General features: G+C 34.5%; 1 protein-coding gene across 1 annotated transcript; it reads left to right on the top strand.

Moving 5' to 3' along the window:
* The first annotated feature begins 1,319 nt into the window (after positions 1-1,319).
* On the top strand, positions 1,320-20,705 carry LOC145132305 (callose synthase 5-like). The gene is made up of 42 exons (XM_079067050.1): positions 1,320-1,428; positions 2,838-3,116; positions 3,319-3,419; positions 4,236-4,357; positions 4,463-4,559; positions 4,640-4,750; positions 4,820-4,948; positions 5,056-5,148; positions 5,372-5,463; positions 5,578-5,704; positions 6,140-6,277; positions 6,371-6,447; positions 6,527-6,605; positions 6,688-6,810; positions 6,892-7,006; positions 7,777-8,120; positions 9,075-9,127; positions 9,217-9,277; positions 9,364-9,445; positions 9,739-9,788; positions 9,920-10,006; positions 10,312-10,434; positions 10,526-10,620; positions 10,698-10,943; positions 11,712-11,835; positions 11,924-12,018; positions 12,535-12,655; positions 12,757-12,908; positions 13,506-13,615; positions 13,715-13,840; positions 13,907-13,975; positions 14,754-14,943; positions 15,026-15,137; positions 15,445-15,564; positions 15,837-15,952; positions 16,039-16,122; positions 16,320-16,432; positions 16,500-16,729; positions 17,859-18,656; positions 19,531-19,581; positions 19,664-19,849; positions 20,209-20,705. The coding sequence occupies exons 2-42, from the start codon at positions 2,876-2,878 to the stop codon at positions 20,437-20,439; spliced, it is 5,814 nt and encodes a 1,937-aa protein (XP_078923176.1). The 5' UTR covers positions 1,320-1,428; positions 2,838-2,875; the 3' UTR covers positions 20,440-20,705.
* The last annotated feature ends 2,364 nt before the right edge of the window (positions 20,706-23,069 follow it).

Raw genomic sequence — 23,069 nt, 5'->3', positions numbered from 1 at the left:
CACTTAAGATTATCAAACTTGACAAGTTTGACCATCCTTTTAATTCAAATTTCTTTTAGACCTCAAGTTTGATCTTCTAAACATCTTAGATACTTTAACCTTAACTAAATGTATGCCCGCGCAAAGCAGCGGCGATAATAGTTTTTTTGACGAATATTTTTCCTACGAGAAATAATTATTAGATTTTATTATTAGTTATTATGTAATAAAAAAGTATCACTTTTAAGTTAAATATTTATGTTTAGACTTTATATTTATATTGTCTGTTTATATATTTGATGTAAATTAATTAATATCGATGTCTAGTTTAAAAAAATATAAATTAATTTATATATATGAATTAGCATTTAATAACTTTCCTTGATTCAAGTCATTAAATTTTTGGCAAGTATTAATAATTATTTATGCATAATTGATTTGTACAAAAAGCTTTGTATCTTATATCTCTTAAAATTCAAAATATAACTAATATTCTTTATAATATAGTATTAAGATAATACGTAGTTGTTTCATTTTTTTATATTTATTTTATTTCAATTTTTTTTACTAAATAGCTCAAAGCTTCTAGGCTCGATATGATGACGTTACAATTACCCACTTCTTAAATTTTCCATGTCGAATTTTCAAAGTGGTATACTCCTTGAGAGTTCTAAATTGAATTTTGAGGAAAGATCCCAACCCTAATTTCATGCCTTGTATAGTGGAGACCACCAAGTTATGAGTTCGAAATGCAAATATTGGATGTTTATTTATTTATTTTGAAATAGATGGTCCATGTTGTTTTTCAGGAAAACTGGTTTATTTTTTTTTATACCTATTAGCCATTTTGTTAATTATCCCCCGAAAATATTGCAGCAATAGAGTTATATTTTTATTTTTGTTATGTGTAAATAATATTGTTATATAGGATGTCTTCTAAGATTAGATTAGAAATACCACTTTACCCATTTTTTTTGCTTTATATTGTTAAGATTGACACGAAATTAGATAATAAAATAGTTTACTAAATACAATTAATAGATTTTGGACTAAATAAATATTTTGTTGCTAGTTCGGTGATACTGATTTTCTCAAACTTCACACTTTTTGTATTATAAACTACATTTTTAAAACAATTTGTAAGTTGTGCATCGATGTTTGTACAGTTATCTGGATTTATGAGTTTCATTTCTAGCATTTGCGTATCTTAACCATATTACTTCGGACAGTGACGACAGCTCTCCCTTAACCTGTCACGTAAGGACACGTGTCTTCTCACAAACAGACTTTGCATCCTCCTCTTCCCGCCCGCAAATCATGAGGGAGTTGATGAGAAATCTCATTTACCACCAAATCTAACACCCGTTTCTCTCTCTGTAATCTCGTGTTTATCGTTGCAGCAGATCGTCGCCGAAGAAGATTCATCATCAATAAAACCTAAATCGTCAGGTAATCATTTTCGTTATCTTCAAACGAAGCTATGTTTCTCTCTGTAATTCTTCGTGTTCAACTAAATTATGAGTTTCGATTGCTACATCTCCGTGATGGTTTTAGATTCTCCGTTTTGTGTCGAATGATCTAAATTTCTGGTTAAGTTATGTATAATGCATACAGAATATGATTTTTGAACGAATTTAATAACATTATGTACCTGAATTTCATTCCAAAAATCTATATTCAGGTTTAGTTTCGTTATTTTCAACCGAAATTGTGTATGTATATGTATTTCTTCACGTTCGTCACAAAAATCTCAATTCAGGTGTGTAGTTTCATTATCTTCAATTAAAATTCTGTTTCTCTCATTAATTCTTCATGCTCATCACAAATATCTAAATTCATGTGGTTTGCTTCATTGTCGTCAATTAGAACTCGGCTCCTTTCTGAATTGTCCATGTTCATCACAAAAATCCTTAATCAGGCGATTAGTTTCATTATCTTCAGTTAAAACTCTGTTTTTCTGTTTAGTTCTTCATGTTTCACTGAATTTTAAGCTTCGATTTCTATATCTGTCTATTTTTCTGCAATTACGGCTTTCATGTATGTAATTTGAGAATTTCAGATTAAGTTTCTGTGTAGTGTATACAGAGTACGAATATTGAATGAATTTCATAACATGTTTGATACCTGAGATCTGGATGTGTGTATCTCCCAGAATTCCAGCTCCGATTTGAAGATTTTAAATTTTATAGTTACTTAATTTTGCACAATGTATATGGAAACCGACTTTTGAATAAACTTATGAAGGTTTTCTTATCGAGAATGGATTAGTGCAGGTTAGGTGTGTGTCAGGGTGTTCTATGAAAGTCCAATTTTCATTTGTTTGCATGTGTACGTATATTCTTTTCTAGGATTTCAGCTTTGGTTTGATATTCTTTTGAAAGTTCCAGATCAATTCTTGAATGCTATAATACGGATTGCAAACGTTGAATAGGATTCATAATATATTTGTACAGAGCTTTAGATTAGTTCTGAGATTGAGATTTGATTATGCATTTTCTAGGATTCTAGCTTTCATTTACAAAAAAATGAAATATTGACCAGCTTTTGCATATTTATAAAAACTTCGTACTGTTGAAAATTCGTGTGTTTTCCAGCTCCGATTGAATTTTCAGGAACTGTCTGATTAATTTTTAGCATATCGTGTATAGAATAATAGAGGTGAATGATCGATTGAACTTGATAATTGTTTGTTCGTGTATTCTTTGGAATTGCAGCCCTAACTTACGTGCATGTGTTTATGCTGACATTTTGTTCTGAATTTGTTGCTAGAGTTGTTCCTGCATCTTGTACTATTAAGATTACTGAAACTGACGAATTTTGTTGTTGTTGAATATGTGTAACTGCATATTGTATGATAGGGAGAGAGAATGAAGAGGTAAAGAGATAAAGGAGAAAGATGGAAGAAGGCAGCGTGGGAAAGAAATCAGGAAAGGCGATGGCATCATCGTCTTCCCAAAGTGCTGAATTTTCTGGACCACAAGGGTTGACGAGGAGACCTTCACGAAACGCTGCCACAACCACCTTCTCCATGGAGGTTTTTGATAACGAGGTGGTCCCCTCGTCCCTCCAACAAATTGCCCCCATTCTTCGTGTTGCAACTGAGATTCAACAAGACCGACCTCGTGTTGCTTATCTTTGTAATTCCTTCTCCCTTATCCTCTTCTCAACTCCTTGTTTTGATACTTGGTCATTCATTCTCTTAGATCATGCTTATAAGTGGTGTATACAAAAACTTTTTCACAATCAAATATGTGTACTTGTAACTATAGTTATTTTTAGTAGCAAACTACTTATTATTATTATTTTTTAATTTTTGTGTTTTGTTATATATGAAAAAAGGTCGGTTCTATGCATTTGAGAAAGCGCATAGGTTGGATCAAAGCTCCAACGGACGTGGTGTTCGCCAGTTCAAAACCGCTCTCCTCCAACGTTTAGAAAGGGTAATATATTTATGCATTTAAGTTCTTTTACGTGTTTTTTTTTTTGCAATATAAAAGGCTATTGTTTGTTTTTCAATTATAGTTTACTTTTAACGTCTTGTTAAAATTAAAAACTTTGAAATTATAATGTTTGGAATATAATTCGAACTAAAATAATTTTTTAACTTCTAGTGTTTTCTCAAAAGAAAGGTTACAACTTATATTTTTTAACTGTTTAAAAACTAATTGATATTTTAATTTTGTTTATATTTGATATGGTCTTGGCCACAAAAAATTACATGATGATTAATTACAACAGAATTCATAATGTTTTTCAAAATTAAATTGAACATAAATTGGAAAATAATGCTATCAAAATGTTAAATAACTTTAAGATATTCCGTATCCTAATTTTTATTTTTATTTTTATTTTTATTTTTTTATCTTTAGCATATTATTGTATAGGATTTTGATTTAGTATCAATAGAAACATACTATGTTTAAGATTCATGAAAACTTATACGAGTATTTCTTAAAAGGGAGATGATATTTCCAATTAATTGTGTTTTTGATTTTATGGTAATGAGAAAGGCGGGGCGGAACTGAAAATAAATTAAAGACAAGTATATAAATGCCATTATTCAAAATAGACCACAGTTGAACCATGCATTTGGGGATTAGGGCTCATTAGCTACTCATTCGAAAAGGATTACCTTTCTAAATTCCGTTGTCACTTGCAACTTTCACATCCAATTTACTAAATATCTGATCTATCTAATAACGAATTTCTCGAGTTTCGAAGGAAAAGTAACTGAAATTGGCAATGTGCTTCATCAGGACGATGCCCCAAGTGTTGCCGCTCGTGTTAAAAAGACGGATGGGCGGGAAATTGAGAGCTTCTACAAACAATATTATGAAAAATATGTCAAGGCACTCGATCAAGGAGAAAAAGCAGATAGGTACCTAGTCAAACATATATGTGATTTTGGAAGAACAATAAAAAGAAAGTTTTATAAAAAGTGAAAGTTTGATTAACATCTTCTACTCACTGTCTTTATCACCAGAGCCCAACTTGGAAAAGCTTACCAGGTGGCTGGAGTGCTTTTTGAAGTCCTCTGCGCCGTTAACAAGTCTGAAAAGGCCGAAGAAGTTCCTGCTGATGTCAGCTCCCGTCTTTTCATTATATTGGTTATTTTGTAGTTTTGTTCATTACATAATATATCTGATGTTTGTACGCATAGATCATTGCATCAGCTAGAGAGGTTGAGGCAAAGCAGGTTATATATGCACCCTACAACATTCTGCCTCTTGATTCTGCCGGTGAATCACAATGCATCATGCAGTTTGAGGAGGTACCCCTCCTATTGATTTTAATTCTAAAGAGGAAATTTATATTTCAATTAATTTTTGGGAAATTGCAGATTAAGGCATCAGTGTCTGCTCTGAGGAACACCTGTCGCTTAAATTGGCCTGCTTCTGTTGATCAGCACTGGCAGATATCAGGAGAATTGGATCTTCTTGATTGGCTAAGGGCAATGTTTGGGTTTCAGGTATGTAGTCTTTCAAGATTAATTCTACTATTGAAGACCGTGGCTGTTTAGATATTGGGTTTATATATCTATTGAATAATGTACATTCTGTTTGAAAATGTTTCCAGAAAGACAATGTCAGGAACCAGAGGGAACATCTGATCTTGCAACTTGCCCATCCTCAAGCAAGGCTGACGCCTAAGCCTGAGCCAATTAACAAGGCATGCACCTCATGTAAAACCTATTTTTGTCCATTCTGAGAGAACCTTCTTGACTCTGACTGGTTTATGTGTTTTCCATGACAACAACTACAAAGTACAAACCAAATGATCTTTCTTTATGTATACACTCCTAATGCATACACAACATCATGTTTATAAACTATCATAATATTTTACATGTCTTAATTTGCTTTGCATAACTTCTAAAGTCACTGTGATGCAGCTTGATAATCGAGCAGTCGATGTGGTTATGAACAAGCTTTTCAAAAATTATAAAACCTGGTGCAAATTTTTGGGAAGACCGCACAGCTTAAGGTGAGTTATATAACCCAGGTATTGTTCCTGAACGTAAGTTTCATGGTAGTTGATAGTTGTGTGCATGTAATATTTTTTGTGGTCCATAGGTTTACTAAAGCCGTTGCTTTGCAGGCTCCCTAAAGAACAAGAAGAAGTGCAACAGAGGAAGCTACTCTACATGGGCCTCTATCTTCTTATCTGGGGCGAGGCAGCTAACGTACGCTTTATGCCAGAGTGTCTGTGCTATATCTTTCACAATGTAAGTACTCCATTTGTTTATCACAATTCTAAAGTGATATGTGTGCCAATAAGTGTTAGGAGTAAATGCAAGAAATAGCAATGCACTTCCATTACAGCATTGTACTATGAAAAATGTATCCAACTATAGCAATGTCATCCAAATACAAAGCATTATTCACTGCTACAATTCAGTTGATTTTTAAAATACAATGTCCCGATAAGAAAAAAAAATTGAAAGTACAACTCTATATATGGGTAGATTTTTCAAATTCAAGTTTGTTGATAAGAAAATAAGTCAAAGTGCAATGCTGTAATAGAAAGAAATGAAAGTGAGATGCTATAATAATAAAAAATAACGAAAGTATGTTGCTATTTCTTGGATTAGCCCTAAATTTAACGCCTGAATTTGAAGATTGTTTATATATTTCATGACAATGCCATACTATCCATTCAGATGGCATATGAACTCCATGGTTTGTTGGCTGGAAACGTCAGCATTGTGACTGGAGAAAATATCAAGCCTTCGTATGGTGGGGATGATGAAGCCTTCCTTCGCAAAGTTATAACTCCAATTTATCGAGTCATTGAAAAGGTACTCCAGGCCTCCAGCTGCAACCCCATGCACACATAATCAAATGTGATGTTTTTTAAGAATTAATTAATGGTGCTTGTTGTAATGATCAAGGAAACCAAGAGAAGCAAAAATGGAAAGGCCCCTCACTCTGCTTGGTGCAACTATGACGATCTTAATGAATATTTCTGGTAAAGTCTTGAAACAGTTGATGAGAAAAAAAAAGCGGTCTCAAACTTTCTGAACAAAATTTCTTCTCTGATATTATAGGTCACCAGATTGTTTTGCTTTGGGTTGGCCTATGCGTGATGATGGCGATTTTTTTAGATCAACACGTGACATGACACGGGTTCGTCTCTTTTGTATATAAACACTGGGGGTTTCAACCGACAAGAGGATTTCTTTTCTAAAAAATATAAATCTGATGACAGGAAAACCAAGCACCTCATAAGGTTGGAAGCCTTGGAAAATCATATTTTGTTGAGACACGATCATTTTGGCATACATTTCGAAGTTTTGACCGTTTGTGGACATTCTTCATACTAGCTCTTCAGGTAAGAAACAGATATAGATTCAATTTTGCTTTCCTGCAATTTACATTTTAGTGCAATTTATCTTGAACTGTTCAATTGCAGATTATGATTATCCTTGCATGGAATGATGTTCCGGTATCGGATATCTTTGACAAGGATGTGTTATATAGATTATCCAGTATCTTCATTACAGCAGCTTTTCTCCGATTCTTCCAAAGTATGTTCCTTTTTCTTTATTTCTCAAGTTAATAATAATAGTAATACCTCATGATCATTTGGTTTGTTCCGATGACTACACCCTTGTCTTATTGATTCAGTTCATGATTTTCAATCTTTTATCATCGTATGGATTATTTTCAAGAGCCATTTGGGTATATATAATAAGATCTAGAAGTATAATGTTTATTATTCTGTGACATCTGTGAATGCATCAAAATACTTAGTTTGATGTTTGGATTAAAACTTGTAGTGATAAAGTGATCTTACAACTTACTACAGTAAGTTTGTCTAAAATTGGAATAACCCTTCTGTGCTCTAACTTGAGGAGTTGTTAGCCTCATCGTCATAGTGCATGGTACTTTAGTATTGATCTTTTTTTTTAAATATATTTATTTATGTTTATGAATAATAGCTATTAATAACGTATGAACTTTGTAAAGTTAGTTAGTGGCGAGAGTACATTGCAGTCTGACTTCTAAAATTAGTAAGTACCTTCTAGGCACCCCATTCCAAGTTTCACCGCATAATGTACTACAAGTCACTGTGGGGATTGTTTCTCTGAACTCTTTTTCTTATATTTAACTTATGATAACTATACAAAACTATAAATATGTGACAAAGAATTGTTATAGAGCGAATTCATAATAAATTCCAATCTGAATAGTACTAGCCAGCCTCCCAAGAAAGCCAGTGTTGGCCCTTTTATCAAATGCAGGATTTCCACTTATTCTGAAATTTATAAATTTATTTTGATATGATTTGTAATAGGTATATTGGACATTGTTTTGAACTTCCCTGGATATCATAGATGGAAGTTTACAGATATATTGAGGAACATTCTGAAGATTATTGATAGCCTTGCATGGTCCATTGTTCTTCCACTATGTTACATACACCAAAACGACAATAACTCAATGCCATTTGGAAGAATAAAAGATATTCTTTCTTCCCTTGACCGATTTGAGGGCATTCCTTCTTTATATCTCATGGCTGTGACGTTGTATTTGATTCCAAATTTACTCTCAGCAGCACTCTTCATTTTCCCTATGCTTCGACGATGGATTGAAAACTCTGACTGGCTTATTGTAAGATTTCTTCTATGGTGGTCGCAGGTACAAACTTTTGTCTATTATTCCCTTCTTTTAAGTTTCACAGCATGTTTGTCTGTGGACTCTGGTGGAATCTGATGGAATTGGAATTTGAGATTCCAGGCACATGGTGTCTTTGGTTTCCAAATGGACAATTCTATTCCGTCAGATTCCTTCAAATTCCATGTTTGATGGATTTCATCATTCCTAGGGTAGGTGGAAGAAATTCAATTTCACTCTTCTTTTTTTTTTTTATTATTATTATTTATTAAAAGCCCAAAATACCATCCTAAAACATTTAGTGAGCCAACCGCCCCCACGGCTTATCACACACTCATTTGTGAGTTGTATCGTATTGTACGGACAATAAAGGACAAACATGTACCTATCATATCATTCCCATATGATCTTATATCAATTTTCAACTACTATCAAACATCGCCATATCTTGAAATTTTAGCTTTACAACAATCATGTTGTTAGTATATTATGATTATTAATTATTCTTAAATGATAAGAAAAGACTAATTCAGTCCTATTGAAGATATTCATGCTCATGTATTATGTATGCAGATGGGTATAACTTTTGAAGTGATACTTCTGCTTCGTGATATCAAAGTGACTGTTTTTTGAAAATATGTTGCTATTTTATTACCTTCTCATCCAAAATCTTTTCTCATCCTCTTATTTGTTTAGTATGGTACAGACTATTTATCAGATATTGACTGTATTTTTGCTATGTTCTAATTAATGAATGTGTATGTGTATTTACTCACATAACCATAAATTATTTTTTTGTTCCTTCATGGTTGTATAATCACAGAAATTTCCCCTTTGTTACTATAGAAAATATCATTTTTTACAGCTAGCTAATACAATCAAATTTCAATAGAAATAATAACTGATAATCATTATTAGTTAAGTCTCACTCATACGCATTAATTGATAATCTTTATTGTTTTATCTGGTTATCTGCAGCCCAGAATCTATGTCGGGAGAGGAATGCATGAAAGTCAATTTGCCCTTTTGAAGTAAGTGCAGAGTCTTTAACTTGTTTCCTGCATATTATTTCGTAGACAGTTATCAGAAATTTACAGCTACATTTATTTATCAATGACAGGTATACCCTCTTTTGGGTAGCTCTCTTATCTGCAAAGTTTTCTTTTAGCTATTTTGTTCAGGTTAGTTCTCTCTAACTTTATATTACATTAGATAGAAATCAACAATTGGATAAATTCTGTTACAGTAAATATTTTCTGCTCCACAGATAAAACCTTTAATCGAGCCTACAAAAGATATTATGAAAATCAGACGTGTACAGTATGCTTGGCATGAATTCTTCCCAAATGGTTTGTGATTCTTTAGGTCTTTCTTTTATTCTTAGTTATAGCATGGTACTTTCAACATTTTCTTATTAGGACATTTTACTTTGAAAATTTAACCCAATTTTAGCTGTGCAAAATTGTTTTGTATCTGGATGACATTGCTATGATTGGGTAGATTTTTCTAGTACAATGCTATAATACGAAGAGATAAAAGCATGATGCTTTAATATAGTAGTCACTGAAAGTACGTTGCTATTTCTTGCATTTCCCTGTTTATTCTTTGTTATTGATTTTCATAATTTGTCATGAACATGCAGCTGAAAAAAACTATGGAGCGGTTGCTGCACTCTGGTTACCTGTTATTTTGGTATCTTTTACCTTATTATTTCATTGCTTAATTGCAATATTAGTGTTTTCATCTTTAATTGTTGTTTCTGCTGTTACTGTTATTATCTCTGATTGTCCACTGGCTTGATATGCTTCATATTTATTACTCAGGTTTACTTTATGGACACTCAAATTTGGTATGCTATATTTTCAACTTTGTGTGGTGGTATTATCGGGGCGTTTGATCGTTTGGGAGAGGTATTGTGTTACTCTCTTCTTAAATATACAACTGTGTTAATTCTTAAGAAGACACACATCTGCATTTGGCAATGCCTTATTTTCAATCTTGATTAGCTGAAAACATCTGAGCCAAGAGACTACTACTCAAAAGATTGGTGATTGAACTGAACTTTTAAAGCACACTGAAAGTTGTGAAATAGCAAAACAGTCGCTGAAATTTGAAAAAAGCAAAATTGGAACAGAAACACAAGACTACTACTAGAGTTCCGACTGTAAGATGTAAACAAGAGCAAATTTGTTAACATTCCTGTTTATTGTCACAGATACGAACACTGGGCATGCTAAGGTCACGCTTCCAGTCTATACCCGGTGCATTCAATGCGTATTTGTTGCCATCTGACAGGGCTAAGAAAAAGGGCTTTTCTCTGTCTAAGCGATTCGCAGAGGTACTTGATTTTTCAAAGTATAATATGCTAATAAGAACCTTTAACTCGTAGACGAATGATTCATGAGAATGTTATTATACTATAAAAATAGGTTACACCAAATAGGAGAACCGAAGCAGCAAAATTTGCTCAATTGTGGAATGAAGTTGTATGTAGTTTCCGTGAAGAAGATTTCATAAGTGACAGGCAAGGCTGCTAATCCAACTTTTTATTTTGTTTAATTTATCGAAAAAAGAGTTTCAATCCAAATTTGTCTATTGCAGGGAGATGGACCTGATGTTAGTTCCATATTCTTCAGATCCCAGTCTTAACCTAATTCAGTGGCCACCATATTTGCTTGCTAGCAAGGTTCCAATTGCACTTGACATGGCAGTTCAGTTTCGATCCAAGGATGCTGATCTTTGGAAGCGTATATGTGCTGATGAATATATGAAGTGTGCTGTCATTGAATGCTACGAGTCCTTCAAACTTGTGCTGAATGCTTTAGTTGTTGGACATACCGAAAAAAGGTTCGTCTTCTGAATTTCCACATCTACTCCCACAAGAAGCTTTTTACCCCAAAATAGTTAAACACACTGAAAATGAAACTTGTTAGCAATTATAAAGAGGTTAAACTTGATAGAAATTAGTCCTTCTATTCTATGGAAGTTGAAACATTTTATAATTTGGGTTACCCATCAAAAATCGCTAATTCTCCTTTATTTTGGCAAATCTCCAAGCTATAGTTACCCACTTGCCTTTTGTCATTGTTATAACTTTATGGATGCTATTTATTATAGTGCACAAGATTCTCTTCTCGTGAATAGCATTTTAGATATAGACTTGATAGTCAAACACATCTATAAAATTGATGGACCTTGACATCAAACCCTGTAGTAATAGGAAGAACGTATGTCTTGCTTTGGGTTTAGGGTGTAGGGTGTATCATATCATCATGTGCATCATAATCACTTCAACATACATTGTAGGGACTTCTTCTCAACATCACATCACTCTCCTTGTTACCCTATCGAATTCCTTCTCTAGATCGATATACATCGCCGACAAATATTTTTTATGGATCGTTTGATCAAGAAAATAGACTATTGTTCATCTTTGTGGTGTGGAAACAAACTGGTTTTCTTCATCTTCTTCTTCCCTCAAAAATGAAAAATCACTTTGTATTTTAAGTTGTATATTCATAGCTTATGAGATTAGCCAAATAAAGTAGATTGGTATAGCTTACTAGATTATGTAAAAAATAAACATCTTACATCTCATTGTTGCTCTGATGACAGGATAATTGGTATCATTATAAAAGAAGTCGAAAGTAACATTTCAAAGAACACCTTTCTAACAAATTTTAGAATGGGATCTCTACCTACTCTTCGCAACCAATTTGTGAAACTGGTGGAAAGTCTGGTGAGTCCTTGAGAAATAAAAGTCAGTGCTAGTTGTTATCTTACTACTGATCACTTTATTTAACATTGTGAATATTTCCATATTGCAGAAAGAGGCTGATGAATCTAAGCACAACACTGTGGTTTTATTACTTCAGGACATGTTAGAAGTAGTTACGCGGGACATGATGGTCAATGAAATTCGGTTTGTGCTTTTGTGCATTCCATTAGTATAACAAAAATGCATCATCGTCTCCTAGGAAATATATATTCAAGGGTTAAATGCAAGAAATAGCAATGTACTTCCATATATATATATATATATATATATATATATATATGTTTATTATGGCATCCTACTTTAATTTATTCTTAGTACAATATTGTACTTTGAAAAATCTATGCAATTATAGCCTTGTCATATTAGTATGTAACAGTTTTCATTGCTATAATTGGATAAAATTTTCAAAGTATAATGTCCTAAAATGAAATAGAAAGTGTTAGTATAATGCTATGTATGGGTAGATTTCTCAAAGTACAATCCCATAGTAAGTAAAAAGTTAAAATACAATGTTGTAATAGGAAAAGATGTAAGCAGGATGCTATAATTCCAAAATAAATGAAAGTACATTGTTATTTCTTGCATTTGGCCATATTTTCAATAGTTTTATTCTCATAAGTTCAACAAACATAATAATGACCTCGTACATGTTTGTTTCAGTGAACTAGTGGAATTAGGGCATGGTAGCAAGGATTCTGGAACACAACTGTTTGAAAAAGCTATGGACTCAAGACCTGCAATCGCATTTCCTCCTCCTGTTACTGCCCAATGGGAAGAACAGGTTACCCATATCTTCCCATTGCACATATTATTTACTTAATGTTCATGGACCCACACACAAAGTGACATTGGCACTTAACCTTTACTTTGTGGTCATTACAGATAAAGCGGCTTTATCTTCTTCTGACAGTAAATGAATCTGCTATGGATGTGCCTAAAAACCTTGAAGCAAGGCGGAGGATCACATTTTTCACAAATTCATTGTTCATGGATATGCCACGTGCACCTCGAGTCCGTAAAATGTTATCATTCAGGTACATGAAGTTTTGTTCATGGTATACTTGCCTTGTAGGTTGAAAATTCTAAAAAGCCAATTATTATATATAGGTTAAATGCAAGAAGTTGGAACGTACTTTCACATATTTGTGTATTAAAGCATCCTACTTTCATTTCGTCCTATTATAACATTATATTTTAAAAAATCTACCTAATTATAGCAATGCCAAACAATTCAAAAGCAATTCTCTTTGCTATAATTGGGTACGCTTTCAAAATACAATGTCCTAATAAGAAAAGAAATTACTAAAGTACAGTGCTATAATTGCTAGGAAATAGGAAATGCAGAGTACAATGCCTTAATTAGAAAAAAAATGAAAATACAATGTTGTAAATTTGTAATAGAAAAACAAAATGGAAGTAGGATGCTATAATAAACAACTAAATGAAAGCACATGGTTATTTCTTGCATTCAAACACCAAACACCACATCATGTGAGTCAAATAGTGTGCGGTGTATGGTAGTACTAGTACATGAATCCAGAATAATATTTAGTTCATCAATATAATACAATCATAGTTAATTGGAATTGCATTCATCAGTATGAGATGATCATAATCAATTGGAAGTGCAGTGTCATGACCCCATATTATAGTGAAGAGACTGTTTATTCTAAGAGCGACCTTGACATGGAAAATGAAGATGGTATATCAATCAAATACTACCTGAGAAAGATCTTTCCAGGTTCCGATAATTCTAAACTTCACCTCTTTGGTATATACAACTTCTTCCACAAACTTATAGTCGTGTGGTTATCTGGGAATGGAAATATTGTTTTGTCAGATGAATGGGAGAACTTCATGGAACGCATCAATTGCAAAGAAGACGCGGAGATTTTTGAAAGTGATGAAAGCATATTACAACTCCGTCATTGGGTTTCTTTAAGAGGACAAACTCTCTGCAGAACAGGTATTTCCACATATTAGTTTATTCTCAAAAAATTTATTGCATTCCTAATGGATGTCAGCCTTTTAGTTAGAGGGATGATGTACTACCGGAGGGCATTGAAGCTTCAGGCTTTTCTTGACATGGCCACTGAAAAAGGTAAGAGCAAATTAACTATCCGGTGCATATGCTAAAATGTTTAATAGAATGTATTTGGAAGGAATGGACTCTATCAAAGGAATTGGATTTTAAAGTGATAATCTGTCATGCGTTTGGTTGGCAGTAAATGGAATGGGCTTCAATAATAAAAAATAAATAATTTTTTTTATTTAGTTGAATTATTGTTTTCATTTATTCCAATATATAATGAGGGTATTTTGGTCTTTTAATAAAAAAGGGAAGAATGGAATGGAATTCTTCTTCCCTCCCTTGGGAATGATGAAACCTATCAAACATGGAAGTTGAAGGATTCCGACAGAATTGAATTCCATCCATGTGGCAACCAAACATGCCATTGAGTGGAATTCGGATTCCGATTCCAACCTTGAAATTTGACATGGCTATGCGAATCAAGTGTCTTATAAACATGACAATTCCTTGCCAAAGTATTGTAATTTTGGGTTGTATACGCCAACTGTAAAGTTATATATTAGCCTTCCTTTTAATATTTGTAGACAGACATTAAAGGATTTCTATCACCTAGTGAGTCTCTACAAGGACCCTTCTATTTGATAAGAATCCTGAACTTTTGTCAGTCATAGCCAGGAGCTCTTCAATTTGATCCAACTTTTATAGGATGCTATTCCAAAATAGGCTCTAAGGTAGATAAAATAATATAAGAATATTATGGTGAACCGTTGGAGGCAAAAGAATCTTATGTAACTGACATGTTGAAGGTAATATTCTGTCCCTAACTCTTTGTATGTGAACCAAACAGAAATATTGGAAGGCTATAAAGCCATCACCATTCCGTCAGAGGAGGACAAGAAAAGCCAGAAGTCCTTGTATGCTCAACTAGAGGCCTTGGCTGATTTGAAATTTACTTATGTAGCCACATGCCAAAATTATGGAAACCAGAAGCGTAGTGGTGATCGTCGTGCAACAGACATTTTGAATTTGATGGTTAAGTAAGTATTTCATGGGAAAATAGAGGTTAATATATAAAAAAAAATTATACTATTTAGTAATCAAATAAATCTTCTTGTGCAGCAATCCGTCTCTTCGTGTAGCATACATCGATGAAGTGGAAGAAAGAGAAGGAGGAAAGTCTCATAAAGTCTACTATTCTGTGTTGATTAAAGCTGCAGATAATCTTGATCAGGTACTTGACCTTCTAGTTTCTGCCCAATATTCATGATTTTGATTTGATCTCTTTGCAACTATTCTACTTTCAATTATTTTCTTATTAAGGCATTGTACTTTGAAAAATCTACCTAATTATATGATCGTACTTCCATTTTTTCCCTTATAGCAATAAAAATGGCTTTGGATTTGGATGTCATTGCTATAATTGGGTAGAATTTTTCTAAGTATGCTTTAATTAATAAATTAATGACAGTGCATTGTTATTTCTTGCATTTAAACTTTATTGAAATGTAGTGCTGAGTGCATCCTTGTTATTCTTGTAGGAAATTTACAGGCTAAAGTTACCCGGATCAGCAAAAATAGGAGAAGGGAAGCCTGAGAATCAAAACCACGCCATAATATTTACAAGAGGGGAAGCTCTTCAGACTATTGACATGAACCAGGTACATCCCTATCTATTTGTATTAGTTCTCAGATTGGTTTGACCTCACTCGAAATTAAACCCATGACTCTTTACTTCTTTAGTACTATAAGGGTATGCTTAGTTGATTCCGATGGAATTGGAATTTGAGATTCCACTACGTGGCATATCAGGTTGCCAAATAGACAGAATTCAATTCCGTCGTGATCATTCAACAGATTCCATTCCTTCAAAAATTCTCTGAAACCAACCGTCCCTAAATAATTTGTTATTGTTTTTTGTTTCACGTTGCAGGACAACTACTTGGAAGAAGCTTTCAAAATGCGTAACCTGCTTGAAGAATTTCATGAGGATCATGGAGTGAGACCCCCAACAATTCTGGGGGTTCGTGAACACATCTTTACCGGAAGGTTTGGTCCATATTCAAATTAGCTTTACACTTTTGTTTGGCCTTAAATTTAGACTTGTATTTAATATCATATTTTTATCCCTGCAGTGTTTCTTCTTTGGCCTGGTTCATGTCAAATCAGGAAACGAGCTTTGTCACTATTGGTCAACGTGTCCTTGCAAGGCCTTTAAAGTATGTCACTTCTTCTAAATCAATCTAATATATTACTTATTTTGGTTTGACATAGTAATTTTTAACTCCGAGTCCCGGTCCAAACACAGTACAACCTGTTATGTTATCTCCCATCCTGTCAAATTCATTTGACACTGATGTAAGAATTGAAAGGTTGCTATTTCAAACTGGTTATGCATTTTATTGGTTCGATTCAGGGTACGGTTCCACTATGGGCATCCTGATGTCTTTGACAGAATTTTCCACATTACACGAGGTGGCATCAGCAAAGCTTCAAAAGGCATTAACCTAAGCGAGGACATTTTTGCAGGTAAATTCTTAGATTTATATACTCTCTTTGATGAACTTCCATTAAAATGCAACTTATTGTGATCTAGGGTTCAACTCAACGCTGAGATGTGGTAATGTAACTCATCATGAGTACATACAAGTTGGGAAGGGACGAGATGTTGGCCTCAACCAAATCTCACTCTTTGAAGCTAAAGTGGCATGCGGTAATGGGGAGCAAACTCTAAGTCGTGATATCTACAGATTAGGCCACCGCTTTGATTTCTTTCGGATGTTATCATTTTACTACACGACTACGGGCTTCTATTTCAGCTCTATGGTAATGCTTTTCCTGATGCCATGTACTTCATTTCTTTGTTTTTTAATTATTATAGCATCGTACTTGCATTGTACTTTCCATTTTTTCAATTAGGCAGGACTGAACTAGCTTTCTAGGACTACTTTTGATGATGATGATGATGGCATTCACGTATTTTGCATAGATGAGAGATTGTGAGCGAATCTGTCCCATACCTTTTTTGGTGGGACCAAAAATTGCAATTTTTTGGCTTATTAACATCAGTCCTAGTCCCTATCAAACAAAACACAGTTGAGGCCATTGTGTTGTGTCTTGTTCTACTAATGTACTCAACAAATGGCTACTTAAGATCATTCACTGACCTTAAACAATCTGCTTGGTGGTTCCCAACTGCTTTTATATCTGGAATACTTTACCAAATCGCTAACCATTTTGAAGTAATTTGGTTCTTGCTTACAAATGCATACTCATCTATCTTAAAGCACTATATCCAATTATATGCTCAACAGCTTACTTAGACAAACTAAAGAGACTCTGAATTTAGGGATAGTGATCATGATATATAAAAGTGACTTGCTAGGAAGTTAGGGTAAATTGCGGGAATAGCAACGTACCTCACTCATGTTACTGATGTGAACAATGTACTTTATTTTTTACCCTATAATAGTAATGTACTTACATTTCATAACCAACATGTGCATTATACTCAGTTTGTTACATATTGCTTTTAATGGTAAAGAAATGTAAGTACCGTGCTCTTATGATTAAGGAATTATAAGTACGTTGCTATTATGTGTAAGGATATGTAAGTTTTTTCTATTATGGGTTATATGTTGCTGTTTTCAGTAAAAAAAAGTAAGCATGTTTCTTCTATCCGTAAATAAATGTAACTACATTTGTAGCTTAGGAAAAAGTAGAGTATGTTAGCATGCGCATTGGCTAGGATTAGGACTCATGTCAATGAGACAAATCCCACCCATGGACTCATTCCCAATCTCTCAACATGTGGACATATTTTCCCTCTTTAACCTATAAATTTGTCCAGTCTCGTCCCATATATCAAAAGTAACCTTACATTCTAAGAGGCAACTAAAATGTCAACTATCTAGTTCCTTATAGCTGACACAGCATTTCTGTTAATACCATCCAGCTGGTGGTCCTTACAGTGTACGCATACTTATACGGAAGACTGTACCTCTCTTTAAGTGGATTAGAGAGAGCCATCATGAAATCAGCAAAAGCAAAGGGAGATACTGCTCTAAAATCCGTCATGGCTTCCCAATCTGTAGTTCAGTTAGGCCTTTTAATGGCCTTACCCATGGTTATGGAAATCGGACTAGAAAGAGGATTCAGAACAGCCATGGGTGACTTCATCATCATGCAACTCCAACTTGCCGCTGTCTTCTTCACCTTCTCTCTCGGCACAAAACTCCACTATTTCGGTCGAACCATCTTGCATGGTGGAGCCAAGTACCGAGCCACTGGGCGCGGGTTCGTGGTCAGACACGAGAAGTTTGCTGAAAACTACCGAATGTACTCACGCAGCCATTTTACAAAAGCCATGGAATTGTTTATTTTGCTGGTGGTTTATCAGGCGTATGGGGCGGCAGCCACCAGCAGCACTGCCTACTTTTTTCTAACAGTTTCCATGTGGTTTCTGGTGGTGTCATGGCTGTTTGCTCCTTTTCTTTTTAATCCTTCTGGGTTTGAATGGCAGAAGATAGTGGAGGATTGGGAAGATTGGTCGACATGGATTAGTAACCGTGGTGGAATTGGTGTTCCGGCAAACAAGAGCTGGGAATCGTGGTGGGAGGAGGAACAGGAGCACCTTCAGTACACCGGTCTGATTGGACGTCTTATGGAAGTAATCCTTTCTCTCAGATTCTTCTGCTACCAGTACGGGATTGTTTATCAACTTAGAGTTAGCCAAAGCGATAAAAGCATCATGGTAAGTAGAACCATAATCACGTAGTAGTGTTTGGTATGATGGAATCGGAGAAGGAATGGAATGGTTCATTCTATTGGAATGAACCATTCTATATGTTTCTCTTGCCTGATGGAAATGTAATTCACCATTCATGAAGGAATATGATTACTTCCATTTTGTTGATTTTCAGTCTTCATAATGGAATGAAAAGTTGCAATAGTTTTAATGATTAAAATTTTTGGGAATTTTTTTTCACTATTATAATTAAACAACAGTTTTATTTTATAAACAGAACCGAAAATATTATTTTCATTAGGTTTAAATGCAAGAAATAACAATCTACTTTAATTTATTTGTTATTATAGCATTCTACTTTCATATCTTCCTTTTACAGCATTGTACTTTGAAAAATCTACCCATTTAGAGCAATTTTCATAAGCGAGTACATTCTCCATAAAGAAAATGGAAGTACAGTGCTATAATTGGGTAGATTTTCCAAAGTAAAAATCTCAAAAAGAAAAAATATTGAAAGTACAATGCTGTATTAGAAAGAATTGAAAGTAAGATGCTATTATAAACAAATAGATCATAGTACTTGGCTATTTCTTGCATTATCTTTTTTTTTTGTTATAACTTATTTGTGTTTCAATGAGCTTTTATCATCTCTAATTTTTTATTTTTGTAAATGAAAGTGCTGTATTCATAATTAATATGAACTTTGAAGTATAGAATAGAGTTCATACTATACCTTGTACTTACATATAATATAAAAAACTCATGAAAAATCCATTCCATTCCTACACGCCAACCAAACATGATTATGGAATGTAATGACTCATTCCATTCATTAGTAACATCTACCTAACGTAAAAGTTTTTTCTTGCAACCATTACAGATATACGGTCTATCTTGGATTGTAATTCTTGCAGTTATAATGATCTTGAAGGTAGCTGTAACCAAATTTCCATCATACCATTGGTGTTTCTTTTAACCCTCTTGTAATAGAAAATGGTTTTTATTTTTTGCAGATTGTTTCCATGGGTAGGAAGAAGTTCAGTGCTGATTTCCAGCTGATGTTCCGCCTCCTGAAGTTGTTCCTCTTTATTGCATTGATGGCCACGCTTATAGTTCTCTTCCAATTCCTCGGGCTTACTGTTGGAGACATTTTCGCAAGCTTACTTGCATTCATGCCAACAGGATGGGCAATCTTGCAGGTATGCTTGCTCATTGCCTGGATAGATAAATGTATAAAAGATATTCAAATGAAAAAAAAAAAATAATGAAGGCAAATCTGTCGACAAATATGACTTAATTCGGAAAGCTTACTTTCCCCGACTTTCTTTCTGTATTAAGTCGTTCATTTATCCATAAAGTAAAAAGAAGCACATAGGATTATGTCATGTCCCCATTTGGTCCATTAAGTCAAAAGGAACAGCAACTTAGTTTCGTTTGCTTACATTGCTATAATTAGTTAGATTTTTCAAAGTACTAGGATGTAACAGGAAGAAATGAAAGTAGGATGCTATAATAATGTTGTAACAGGAAGAAATTATGTTGTAATTTTCATTTGCAGATAGCACAAGCATGCAGACCAGCAGTGAAGGCATTGGGGATGTGGGGGTCGGTGAAGGCACTGGGAAGAGGGTATGAGTATATAATGGGGGTAATGATCTTCACTCCAGTGGCAATACTTGCATGGTTCCCAATGGTGTATGATTTCCAAACCAGGCTTCTTTTCAACCAAGCCTTCAGCAGAGGTCTACAGATCCAACGTATTTTAGCTGGTGGCAAGAAGAACAAATAGTAGTAGTAGCAGTAGTCGTAGTATTAGTGGTAGTACTCACTCTCATTACTCCTTAGTAGCATAAACACATAGCAACTAGATATATGTAGAAATTAGAATACATAGCTCAAATGCTCAATCAAGTGTAGGTTTCGCTCAATGGTATCACTTGTTTTTTCTCCGATTGGTGTTTGAACCTTTAACTTCGTCCATGGAAATAGGAGGCTAAATCGTCAATGCTTCATGCACTTGTATTATTATGCACCGTTTGTTGCTTGGGTTTTTAAGCTGCGTTTGTTTGTTACATGCGACTGGATTACATTGAAAGTGTCTAGACAAGTTTCTAGGGTTAATTTCGATGATGAGGATAGATGTTTTTTTTTTTTTCTTTCTTTTTCCCTTTTGTGTGTCGCATCTTAATTGAAATTTTTGTCGCATTGGACCAAAGTTTTGCTTAGTGATCCACTAGCGTCCCCACATTAAGAGAAGATTTATGTTTTATAGCGCTCCTATAATGCCCAATATACTCACCTCAATTCCAAACTTCTAATAACCTTTGGCTTCTTAACAGTCAATTTTTTTTCTATGTAATATCTCTTTTGTGTAGCGACTTCCAATCCAGGAATATGTGAAAACTAAACCCAACTTGAAGTTCTTAAAACAATTGTGATCACTCTTCAAAGATTTAATATTGAATGAGTGTTCATTACTCATCTAGGAACCCCAAAGCCTGAAACTACATTCCTCTTTACAAAACTTAACTCGGAGTATTCTACTATCATTTTTTGTAGCACACTTTGTATCCATTGAAATTTATGTAGTTGCACAACATATGCATGAGTTGTTTGGGTTCTCAAATTTCATCCATGGCCAATATGGGTTTTTATTTTTTCTAGTGTAAAGACTAATAAACATTTCATGTAATTGACATGTAGCTCAAAACTCATTTATAATGCCCTTATCAACATCAAGGTTTGGCTCATCCCTAACATATTTGCTTTTTTCATCATATAACTTACTCGATAATACATCTTTAGTGTCTTGTTATATCATCATCATATAACTTACTCAACAATACATCTTTCATTGGTCTTGTTCATGCAAGTAACTTCATCTTCCAAATCAAGATCATCTGAGAAATTGAAGATAACATATCTTCATTCCCTTCTTTATATATGCACGAATTCTTTTCTTCCACACTCTTTGTAACATCCCCTCTAGCATGTATCACAATATTGTCTGCTTTGGGCTCCCGACACGAAAACTCCTCAAGCGGTCACCCATCCTTGAATTGTTCTCGCCTGGGCACGCTTAACTGTAGAGTTCTTATGGGATCTACTGTCCTCACGACTTTAAAACGCGTTGTGACAGAGAAGGTATCCACACCCCTTATAAGGAATGCTTAGTTCTCCTTCCCAGCGGATGTGGGATCAGGTGCAACCCACCTACACCCCCATTATAGGGTTCGACGTCCCTGTCAAACACATCGACATGTGTCCAACTCTGATACCAACTTGTAATGTCCCAAAAATAACGAGTAAAATTTCATTTTTAATAAGCCAAAACCATTCATTTATTAACCCAAATGACAATCAGAGTAAAATCATAAACAATCAATACAGAATAAATCTTCAAGGGATGTAGTGCGATCAAGCCGGACTCTTCCTTTTGAAACAAGAAGTACTTGAAAACATTTTAAACATAAATCGTAAGCACGAAGCTTAGTGAGTTCCCCAAAATACCACATACCATATATCATACATACATATCATACTAAATTATGTACGGGTCCATTTCACCTCTGAGTCCCTTCTGTCTCTCCGAGTCCTTTCTTACTCTCTAAGTTGCTTCCGACTTTCTGAGTCCCTTCCAACTTTTTCGGTATCTTTCAGCTGGTACGAGTCTATTTCACCCCCTTACAGATAAGCATACAGTCATACTAGCAAGAGTCACGAAGACACCAAACACATACACGCATATCAGTAAGTGTCACAAAGATCACTACTATCCTACAACATAATCCAGTGGGCCGACATTGGTGCCTTCGACCCACAAGTATAGTGAGGAGACTCACCTCAATCCGAAGATATCCAAATCACACTCACACTGCTGCTATAGGGCTCCTTACACTGAACATATCCAAAATCACCACCAATTAATAATTAGGGTAATAACCCATAATCAAAGGTCCAACCATAATCTATCATGCTAAGGGGTAAACGACTATTTTACACTTCGCTTACTTGACCCATCTAACCAAGGCCCAAACCCAAAAGGACCCAAGGCCCAAAAATGGCCCTCTGGTGAGTACGCCATGCGTACCACCCTATTACGCACCGCATACTCGACAATCACAAAAAAGGAAAAACGGGACCAAGAAGTCGTACGCGCTGCGTACTTTGATTTATGCAAGGCATAATCACAGGGACCTCAAAAACTCATTTTAAGCACTTAATCCGTTAAGATACAACGTCCAATACTCAGATCTAAGTCTTGGGAAGGTCATAACTGATAAAGTCGACAACTTTAAGCTTATGCATGGCTCAATGAAGCCCAAAACCAAACCCTAGCTTCTTATTAGCACTTAATGCTCAAAGGCTAACCATCCAATAGTCAAATCAGGTTCCTAATAGCTCCATAATGGACAAAGT

The sequence above is a fragment of the Lactuca virosa genome, chromosome 8 (genome assembly GCF_052849685.1).
Source record: "Lactuca virosa cultivar CGN04683 chromosome 8, Lactuca_virosa_CGN04683_v6, whole genome shotgun sequence".
NCBI lineage: Eukaryota > Viridiplantae > Streptophyta > Magnoliopsida > Asterales > Asteraceae > Lactuca > Lactuca virosa.
This window is presented reverse-complemented; position numbering and strand designations above follow the sequence as displayed.